General features: G+C 36.8%; 1 protein-coding gene across 1 annotated transcript; it reads right to left on the bottom strand.

The window, feature by feature from the left end:
* Positions 1-1,532: 1,532 nt before the first annotated feature.
* LOC131856872 (uncharacterized) lies at positions 1,533-1,916 on the bottom strand. Its single transcript, XM_059208823.1, has one exon. The coding sequence runs from the start codon at positions 1,914-1,916 to the stop codon at positions 1,533-1,535; it is 384 nt and encodes a 127-aa protein (XP_059064806.1).
* Positions 1,917-12,109: the final 10,193 nt, after the last annotated feature.

Genomic DNA, 12,109 nt, shown 5'->3' with positions numbered 1-12,109 from the left:
CCAGTGGAAGCAAACTAGATAGAATTGCATGATTGTAGTAGATATATTATATGATTAAAACAATCAAATAATGCATAAACCCTCAAAAGCAACCACAAAACCTAAGATTCATGATAAAAATATAATCCTACTCAATAGAGAACTAAATCAAATGCTAAACAAAGTAATCAAAACAAAAATTAAACCAAAATTTGCATTCATTCAAATTATCTCTATTGTCCTCAAATTTTGCATATGTAATTGTTGCTCTCAGAATTCTAAGTGCACAAAATTACATAAAAGCTCGATTGATTGATCACAAAAGCTTTGAAGATGTGGTTAATTGAAAAGAAAAGAGGGTCATTTTATATAGAAGATTCAATGTTGATGAAAACTCAAATTAATTAGGGAATCAGGACTAATGAAGGAGATCAAAAGAGAGGGATTTTTAAGTGGAGAGGGAGGTGAGATAAGTGGAGCATGAAATTAGCAAGAGGGAGTTAAATAGGAGGAAATGGGTTAGTTGGGTGAAAATAAATAAAGAAATTTATTTATTCTCACAAAAGTAAGTGAGTGAATGAATAAGGTTAATTGCTTTATTTATTTTCACCACATTAATAATAATTAGATAAATAAAAAAATTATTTATTTAATCATGAAGAAATTAAGAATTATTAAACTCACAATGAATATTATTTATTAACTACACATTAGAACTCATAACATTATTAATTAATTAATTATAATAAAATCAACCAAAATACTAGAACTGACAAGGTATTGACTAAGCCTAGAATGTGATAGGACATTATATCATTCTCTGCTTTCAACTTGCCATCGGGATATAGACACGCTCAAACCTGTGAAACCAGGTGGAGTCAATGTCTAGTACCTGGAATCCTGCATAAAACCAAATGTCTATGCACAACATATATATAATACAATCACATAGTATACATATTGGTGGAAAGAGAATAGCAGTGCCACACCCCTCTCGCAATGAGTGGTATGGCATCATCCTTTCCATGAATACAGATACATCATAATGATGGCACACCATCAATAACATCAAGATCATCATCATGTCCATTATAATCATGAAGGAATGTTATCTCATAACATGATAATATCATAAGTAAACATAAACCACTAAATATGCATAAATAACCAATCATAAATCTCAATACCAACATAGTCCATAGCATATCATCATCCATATAAAACATAATGTATCATCTGTCAACATGTAATGAATGTCATCTACCAGTAATATCAACACATGATCAAAACCATAAGAATCTACTACGAGTATCATAAATGCATCTCAACAAGTCCATGAATGTCTAACAATGCATAAAAATAAAAGTGTATCAAGGAGGGACACTACATCCTTCCCCCTAGGTCTAGGCTTACTCCTGGAAACCTGAGAACAAGTAAGGAAAGAGCTCTCTCATCTACACTACATCCTCCCATGTCATCGAAGACTCATCATTCAGGTCCCATTGGACCCTTACCTGTTCTATGTCTCAACCCCTGAGGGTCAGCCCTTGACGCTATAGAATGTGCATGGGCTCCAAAGAAAGTTGCTCGTCCTCTACTTGCAAAGAATTCCAATCCAATACATGTGTCACATCTGGAAAATAAGGCCTCAAAACTGATACATGAAATACATTTTGGGTGTGAGACAAGCTGAGAGGTAATGCTAAATGGTAAGCTACGGGATCAATCCTTTCCAAAACCTCAAACAAAACAACCAAATGTGGCGCCAGTTTAGAGCCTTTTCCATAACGGATAAGACTCTTACGTGGATGTATGCTCAAGAACACCTTATCTCCTATACAAAATTGTGAATCTGCACGATGAGCATCTGCGTACTTCTTCCATCTATCCCGTGCTGCCACTAAATGCTCCCGAACATGAGTCACATGTTGCTCCATTTCCTATAACATCTCAAGTCCTAAAAGAATTCGATCCTCTAATCTATCCCAACTCAAAGGCGTACAACAAGGTCTACAATACAAAGCCTAAAAAGGGGACATAGCAATAGAACTATGGTGTCCATTATTGTATGCAAACTCCACTAAATACATGTAATCCTCTCATGGACACTATTGATCCATGACATACATCTAAAGCATATCCTCAAGAACCTGATTGACTCTCTTCATCTACCCATCAGTCTTAGGATGATATGTTGAACAAAATTTCAACTAATTTCCTAAGGCATGTTGAAGAGAAGTCCATGTTGAGACATGAACCAACTAGGACTCAAACCTAGGACCTTCCATATGCTACTAGAGTGCTTTGCCACTGAGCTACTGGTCCCTCTTGAACCAGTCCATTATTGGTCCGAGTGTGGCTTATTTCCAACACCAACACCCCCCCATAAGCCACACCCCTCGTGTGCTTGGGGCTCCTAGCCTGGACCTAGCTCTAATACCATGTTGAGACATGGACCAACTAGGACTCGAACCTAGGACCTTCCATACGCTGCTAGAGTGCTCTATCATTGAGCTATTGGCCCCTCTTGGACCATTTCATCATCGGTCTGGGTGTGGCTTATTTCCAACACCAACACCACCCCTTAAGCCACACCTCTCGTGTGCTCGGGGCTCCTTGCCTGGACTTGGCTCTGATACCATGGACCAGTTAGGACTCAAACCTAGGACCTTCCATACACTGCTAGAGTGCTCTACCATTGAGCTACTGGCCCCTCTTGGACTAGTCCATCGTCAATCCGGGTGTGGCTTATTTCCAACACCAACAGTCCACAATGATGAAGTAAATACAAGATCTCGATCAGATATGATCTGATGGGGAATTCTATGCAATCTCATAATATCTTCCATGAAAACTTGAGCCACTGTCGTTGTTGTGTAGAAAGACTGAATAGATGTAAAATGTGCCACCTTGGTCAACCTATTAATAGTAACCATGATAGCATCATGTATATGAAAAGAAACTAGCAATCCAACAATTAAGTCCATCAAGATAATATCCCATTTCCAATCCAAAACCAGATTAGACTGCAACAAACCAACTGTACATCTATGTTTAGCCTTCACCCTCTGACACTTTAAACACTGAGACACAAAATTAGCTATATCACACCTCATACTAGACCACTGGTACAATTATCAAAGGTTTGCATGCATCTTCTTGACACTTGGATGTGTTGAATAAAGTGCATGATGTGCGTCTATTAAAATCAAAGTACGAAGTCCTTCCGCTGATGCTACATAAATATGACCTAAATGGCATAGAAGACCATCTGACTCCAATGAATATCCTACATATCTCCCTTCCAATGCTCTTCCAGAGTCCACTTCCATCTTCACCTCCTATTACTAAGCATCCGAAGGAAGTGCTCTAAGTATCTGGGTCCTTAAATCCACACTGAGAGTCATCTCAGACACCTCATGTCTCTTATGACTCAATGCGTCCGCTACAACATTCTCCTTCCTCTAAATGTACTAAACTTCAAAGTCTCATAAAGGAACTCCATCCATCGCTGTTGTCTAGAATTCAAGTCCATCTATGTAAAGATATACTGCAAAATTTGTTGATTACTATGCAACTCAAATAGATGCCCAAGAAGAAAATATCTCCATCTCGTCAATGCATGAACAACCACTGTCGTTGTCTAGAATTCAAGTCCATCTACGTAAAGATATACTGCAAAATTTGTTGATTACTGTGCAACTCAAACAGATGCCCAAGAAGAAAATGTATCCATCTCGTTAACGCATGAACAACCACTGCCAACTCCAAATCATGAGGGGGATATTTCAACTTGTGATCCTTGAGTTTGTGAGACTTGTAGGAGACTAGGAATCCATCTTTCATAAGAACTACTCTCAAACCTTCCAAAGAAGCATCAATGCACACCACAAAATCACCCGTTGGATCAGGTACAACTAGAATAGGTGCACTAGTCAGTCACTCCTTAAGAGTCTAGAAAGCATCCTCACACTACTTTGACCAAATGAAATTCTTCCCTTTTCTCTAAAGAGAAGTAATGGGATGGCCTATCTTCAAGAATCCATGGACAAACCGATGATAATATACTGCAAGGCCCATATAATTGCAAACCTTTACCACATTGGTAGGTGCTAGCCAATCCACAATCACTTGAATTTTGGAAGGATCCACGACAATACCTTCTCCATAAATAATGTGACCCAAATACTTCACCTCAGTCTAGAAGAACTCACACTTTGCCAAATTGGCATACAGCTGATTATCTCTGAGGCACTGCAACACCTATCTCAAATGTTCCTCATGCTCCTCCATAGTCCTCGAATAAATCAATAAATCATCTAGGAATACAAGAACAAAATTTTCAAGGTAGGTTCTGAATACTCCATTCATCAGACTCATAAATATTGAGGGTGCATTGGTAAGTCCAAATGGAACCACCATGAACTCATAGTTCCCATAACAAGTATGAAAGGTTTTCTGATGAATGTCCTTTTCATGGATCTGAAGCTAATTAATGGTACCTTGACTTAAGATCTATCTTAGAGAAGACCTTAGCATCATTTATCTGATCATAGAGATCATCAATCCTTGGCAAAGGATATCGATTCTTCACTGTCGCCTTATTCAACTACCAGTAATCTATGCACAAGCAAAGAGATCCATCCTTCTTCACAAATAAGACTTGTTCTCCCCATGGAGAAACACTAGGATGAACGAAACCCTTAGCTAATAGACCCTCCAACTGTAGCCTCAACTCACTCAACTCCTGAGTAGTCATCTGATAAGGTGCCTTTGATATTTTCTCTGCTTTGGGAACTGAGTCAATCTGAAAGTCAATGTCATGCTTAGGTGGCATACCCAAAATCTCACTAGGAAAAACATTTGAAAACTCCTGAAGAATAGGGTGCTTAAGAAGAGGGTCTTCTTGCTTCTCTCCTTCTTCCAAGTCATTCATTGTTATTGCAAATAGCTAACACCCTTGTCATACACATTGCTTCAATTGCATAGTGGATATTATCTGAAGAGAAATGGGTCGTTGGATACCTACAATCTCTACACTCTCTCCATGATCTCCAACGCATTGCACTATCTTCCATCGATAATCTATATTAGCTTGATGTGTCTCAAGCCAATCCATGCCTAAGACAACACCATAAGATCCCAACGAAAGGACACAAAGATCGGCTATGGTGGTCAGAACTCCTAAATCCAACTTACAACCATGAATAAGGGAATCTACAACCACCTTGAAACCAGAAGCTAACTCGGCTTGCCACCTTTCATCTAGCTTTGTCATCGTGAGCCTACATTGCTCCACTAGAGAGTGAGAAATAAAATAATCTAAATATCCTAAATCAAATAATACATAAAATGAAACACCTCCTATCTCACCTGAAGTCTCCACAATAGTATCATGATTCTCATCCTAACGATTATCAACCGCCGCGAATACTCGGTGTGATCTCCCTACATCACCCACAGTGGGTTTTGAAGTTTCTAGTCTCCGACTAGACATTTGTGCAGACCTTTGTAGACATTGTACTAAAATGTGACCCTATTGACCACGTGTAACAACCATCTCTATTGAATCCTCTGCTTGTAGACGGTGCACTGGTATGTTGGAAACTACCTCTGCTTGCACTCTGTTGAAAACTTTGTGCTAGTTGATTATTCTGAAAATTCCTAATACGTTGTTGGCTACGATCCTTGGCAATCTGAGCACCACCACTATGAGAAAAATTTTGCCCCTAAAAGTTCTTCTTCTTCTGATTTTGTCCACCCTTGAACTATGGAGGGTGACTCCTAGTGTAATCTACTCCTTGTGATTGAGTTCCCCTCGCACTAGAACCTGAAGCTGGAGCACTGCCAATCTGCACTCATGTTTGTCCACCCAGAGCTAGAGATAAATTCTCCTCAACTATTTGGGCTCTCTCCACTGCTACCTCCATGGTCTTGGGTTCGAAAACTCGAATGCCTCCACTATTGCAAGAATTAAGGCCTCTAATAAAGTGTTGCAAAAGCATGGCCTCATGATCTACTATCCCAACATACTGCCTAAGTTCAAATAACTTATGCTCATACTGCTCTAATTGACATAGCCATCTATTGTAAGTTATGGAACTCATCTTCTTTCCTCTGCCTCCAATGATCCAACAAAAAGCGACCACAAAACCTCTCCAAAATGATATCCCATGAGACTGATGCATTATCTAAATGAATCTTCTTCTCCTCCATATGACACCAAGTGGATGCAAACCCACATATATGCATGATGGTGCACCTAGCCTTGGTGTTACTACTATACAGATGCATAGAAAAACACCTTCCCAAATCCAATAACCATGTTTTTGTCTTCATCCCACTGCCGGATCCATCAAATATGGGGGGTCTGGACCTAAGGAGATCTCTCATATGTCTTGCTAAAACAATATCCTGATTTGGAATGGTTATTTCCCTTTTGAGGGGTGATCTCTCTCTCTCCTTGTCCTAATGCTCAACTCTCTCCTAATGATTGGAGTGGTGGGATTCTTCCCACTGGTTATCCTACCTCGGTTCTAACTGTGCAAGAATCTCATGGAGAACATTAACCAATTGAGGAATTCCATCATTGCCTTGTTGGTTCTCACCCTTTACTTCCCCCTCCTAATTGCCATGTTGTTGATCCTCTTGATGCACCTCTTCAGAAACCTCGACATGAGGATTCTATCAAGTGCCCATATGATTACCTCACCCACGACCTCTACCTCTAGTAGACATCTTATCTACAAAAGGCAAAAGGCAATTATAAGATATAGTCTAGGGCAACCTACTACAAGATAGATGTGGTGAGATAACTGCAAGGTTTTAATTCAACTTTATTCTACCATTAGACATAATGGGCTCAAATACAACCAAGGTACCCAATGTATGAACATGGGCTTTGATACTAGATGTAATGCCCACCACCAAACCCTAAAGAAACTAACACATAATCTAGAGAAATAAAGATAATTTTTTTAAAAAGATAACAACAACACATTACACTACACTAATTCCATAATTACATAATGGAATTACATATATAAATTGAACATATCAATAAAGTGCACAAATGGAAATAACCATATGAGAAGATAACATTCTTAACTTCATTACATTCTTCCAATATTTCAATTTCCAATTAACCTAGGGTATCATGATGTCATTACTAAATTACAAATGAGAAAATGATCAATGTTCACATACAATGTTTATCCATGCCTCTCTATCAACAATACATAAATTATCATTATGTTATATATTACACTATGTACATGCATTCTTATTGCAAATATACGTCATTTGCTGCAAACAAGTAATCATGAAGTACAACTCCTCCAAGTACAAGATATGAAGAAAGAGAAATATCCAACATGCTCACAAACATCCAACATAGAGGAAATATCCCAATGGAAGAAAAGGTATCAACCAGCCGACCATGTGGAACCAAAGGAACTACCCCCTATGCCTAGAGAATGATATAAGGTCCCACACACACCAAAATTAGACTAACACTTAACTTCCAAAGAACACAACTGCCAATACCAAACACAATCTCAAATACATGTATTCTTATTACAAATATACATCATCTGCTGCAAACAAGTAATCATGAAGTACAACTACTCCAAGTACAAGATATGAAGAAAGAGAAATATCCAACATGCTCATGAACATCTAATGTAGAGAAATATCCCAATGGAAGAAAAGGCATCAACCACCCGACCATGTGGAACCAAAAGGAACCACCCCTTGTGCCCGAAGAATTATATAAGGTCCCACACACACTAAACTTAGACTGACACCTAACTTCCAAAGAACACAACAAAATAACTTAACAAAGATCTGCCAACACCAAACATGGGATCAAATAAAACCAAGACTAATGCTAGAGACTTTCATGAAACAAGGCTAAGACCAAGCACACACATGTAGGGGAAAGTGTCATCACATGTCATCATCAAGGTTTCCCTAGCAATCTCTTTGGATCCTGACGCCAAGTGACACCCATGAAGAACCAACTCAACCTCTCATGAAGACAAGGGAGTATAGCCATGCCATCAAGCCCTTTCTAATTTCATCATGAGTTTGTACTAGCACTCAAGGAATTGAGTGGGGCATCAAAACAATATATTATCTTATTAATGTGAAAATTACTCAACCCCTAAATAAATTAATTAAGGTTATCACGTGTTTACAAATAACTTCCAATGAGATTCCCTAGCAGCCACACATAGGCCCTGACACTCACTTGGAAGCCACTTCCCCTAATATGCTCCTATGATCTAGGGTAGAAAACCAATCATCAAAATATCTCATAATCATCTGTAATGCATGATCCAATGGTTCCCATAATACAAATTGAACCACTACAATACTCTGATTTTCTTATCACAACATAATTCCAAGAGAGCATAACTTATGCAATATTAAGAATATCACAAATTCCATCCAAAAGACCAATAAATTATTTTTGGAAAAACATCACAATAACCTCAAGTCCAAAAATCAAGTCTCTAGTTTGACACAAACTGGCGAAAACAATCCAAAATTCTGAAAATAATCAAAATACCAAAATTCACCAGATTAATGCATATGATAAATCTTTTAGCGCTTCCACTCAATTAAACAGTTCTTTCACAAGTTAGTTCAGCACGTGAAAAATATTATTTAGCGCTTATGAATAAGATTTTAGTGCATATAAAACCCAGTTTGGCACATTTATTGCACAGTTTCATGCATGTGCTAAATTAAATAGCGCATATAAAATATATAACAATGTATATACAAAAGTAGGAAATTATGACACCAAATATCTAAATCCATAATTTTGACACTCATAAATGCAATTCATAGCTCAAGACTTGACTCAATTGACTTAACAAGAAGCAAATCATCAACAGAAGACAAATAATTGATTTGTAAGTTAAATTAAAATCTCACGGAAAATACCACGACAAAACCCAAAAACACCAGACTCTCAAAAACACTAATAACCAATTTTTGTAGGAGAGGATACAAATTCAGTGATAGTAATGCACAAATGAATGCCTTGCACAATCATGGAAATTATTACAAAAGGGTTAAATTACATAGAGCAAATCTTTCAATTCACAAAAACTCTCACAAAGAAATAAATCTCAGCAAATTCCCAAAATTCTCGTAAATATATAGTAATGGAAAAATTCAGATTATAATAATATTAATAACAATAGTTTATTAATTTCTCCCCAATAAACCCAGACGACAAATATACGAACACGAAGAAAATAGTCTTTTCCTTTTTCGAAAATAAAATCAAAAACAAATACAATGGTTATAAACTAGATGAAAGGTCTAAAACTCAAAGAAGAATTGAAGATGCAACCACAATCTGGAAATCGCCAAAACAATTCCACAATGAACAAGAAATCTTCCAATATGCAATTCACTACAATCAATCGCACAAAAAATCTCTTCGAAATCTAGAAGCATTTCTCATCCCAAATTCACCAAAAATTCTTCAAAGCCACAATAATGTAAAAACCTTCTTCAAAATTTCACACACACACACACACACACACACACACACACACACACACACACACACACCTTCTTCAAAATTCAGCCAATGCAAATAATAATGTAAAAACTCCCTTAAAAATTCTTAGAAAGCCTAAATAAAACTTAAAGCAAAAATCCTTAAAATAATAGTTGCAATTCACAAAAATCTTGCATGCATAAAAACTCAATCAGAAATTCAATGCAAGCATAAGGCTCACTCTAGTTCCACCTTTGAAAAAAAATAATAATAATAATTAAAAATAATAATTACTAAATAATAAATAAATAAAGCTAAATAAAATAAAGGAATAAATTATTAATTAGCAATTAAATAAAAAGTTCTAAATAAAATAATCAATTAAAATCCCAATTAGATATAAAAGCTCTAAATAAATAAATAAATAATCCAATAAATTAAATTTCCAAAAAGGCTCCAACAATAATTCTAATTAAAATAATTTATCTAATAAATATTAAACTCATAATGAATATTATTTATTAACTACACATTAGAACTCATAACGTTATTAATTAATTAATTACAATAAAATCAACCAAAATACTAGAAGTGACAAGGTACTGACTAAGCCTAGAATGTGATAGGACATTATATCATTCTCTACTTTCAACTTGCCATTGGGATAAAGACACTCTCAGACTTGTGAAACAAGGTGGAGTTCATGTCTAGTACCTACAATCCTACAAAACACACACACACACACACACACACACACACACACACACACACACACACACACACACACAATACAATAACAGAGTATACACACTGGTGGAAATAGAATCACAATGCCATACCTTGCTCACAATGAGTGGTATGGCATCGTCCCTTCCACAAATACAAATACATCATAATGAAGACACATCATCAATAACATCAAGATCATCATCATATCCATTATAATTATGAAGAAATGTTAGCTCATAACATGATAACATCATAAGTAAACATAAACCACTAAATATGCATAAATAACCAATCATAAATCTCAACACCAACATAGTCCATAGTATATCATCATCCATATGAAGCATAATGTATCATCTGTCAATAAGTAATAACTGTCATCTATCAGTAACATCAAAACATGATCAAAACCATAAGCATCTACTAAGAGTATCATAAATGTATCTCAACAAGTCCATGAATGTCTAACAATGCATCAAAATAAAAGTATATCAAGGAGGGACACTACATCCTCCCCCCTAGGCCTAGGCTTACTCCTGAAAGGCTAAGAACAAGTAGGGAAAGAGCTCTCTCATCCACGCTGCATCCTCGCATATCGTTGAAGACTCATCATTTGGGTCCCATTGGACCCTTAACTACTCAGTGTCTTGATCCCTGAGGGTCAACCCCCAACGTTGTAGAATGTGCACGGGCTCCAAAGAAAGTAGAACCACTATGGAAGAAGGGAACATGTGTCTTTTGAGTCAACATAGGAGAGACCAAAAGAGATCTCAACATTTTGCATCATCCTTAAGTAGACAACACTAGGTACAAGACATATAACAATTGAGAAACAAATAGAAGAAGGTTAGGAATGAGAGAGAGAGAGAGAGAGAGAGAGAGAGAGAGAGAGAGAGAGAGTCTACGACATGAATGAAGCTAATAAAGCAAGTCATCCGCCTCCCAATATTACTCAACATTGTTGTGGGAAGGTAGATGATATGCAAGAGGAGCAACTTCGAGCATGGTAGATGGAGCTACCACAAGTTCCAAACAAGGACCATGTTCTAATGATGGATCACTTTGTTTGTTACTAGGAGCTAGAATTAATGCTTGTAAAAATTATTTAGATAAATCATTGTCAATATCAACATACTCATATTCATCATCATTATCATCAATATTGTTAGCATGAACATCATTTTCATCCATCTCTTCATCAAGATTAATAAAATACAATATTTAATTGGAATAGAATATGAACCATCATTTTTCATAAGCATTTTATGTCTTGGAGATTTAGTTTGAACTTTCCCTCTAGGGTTAGGTGAAGGATGGACAAATGGGATCATATCAACATTTAGAGTCTTTGGGGAGGAAATGGGTTGAGAGACAAGTTCACGAGCCTTAGCATGACGTCTTTGTCGGTGCTCTCTCACACAACGATTTCTTTTAGTTTTAGCTAAAGGTTGTGAAGGTTTAGGGTCAATAGGCATATGCTTCTTCTCTTCCTTTAAAGAAGGATGCATGGGAGAAGGTGTTTTATGTTGAAAGATAGGAGATGCTAGGTGCTTCCCATTGTAAGATGTAGGAGGTGGAACTGCAACATATAAAGGAGGAATAAATGGTGTAGGAAGAAGACCGGGTCCATCATGAGGAGGAGGAATAGGTATATCATGAAGAAGAGGAATATGATTAGGATCTCTTGGCTTAGTCAAGGATTAGATTATCTCATTCTTCCACCTTTGATAAGATTGAAAAAGAGCATCATTTCTAGGCTTAAGTGGTTCAAGTTGTTTAGACCAAAAGTAATCAAGGTTAACATCTCCACGCCTCATCATGGGTTGGTACATGCTATGATTAATTGTTATAATTTTGTCATTAAGAGGGATTTTCAAATAC

This window comes from Cryptomeria japonica, chromosome 7, assembly GCF_030272615.1.
Source record: "Cryptomeria japonica chromosome 7, Sugi_1.0, whole genome shotgun sequence".
NCBI classification, from domain to species: Eukaryota; Viridiplantae; Streptophyta; class Pinopsida; order Cupressales; family Cupressaceae; genus Cryptomeria; species Cryptomeria japonica.
Note: the sequence above shows the minus strand (reverse complement) of the source record. Positions and strands in the feature narration are given on the sequence as shown.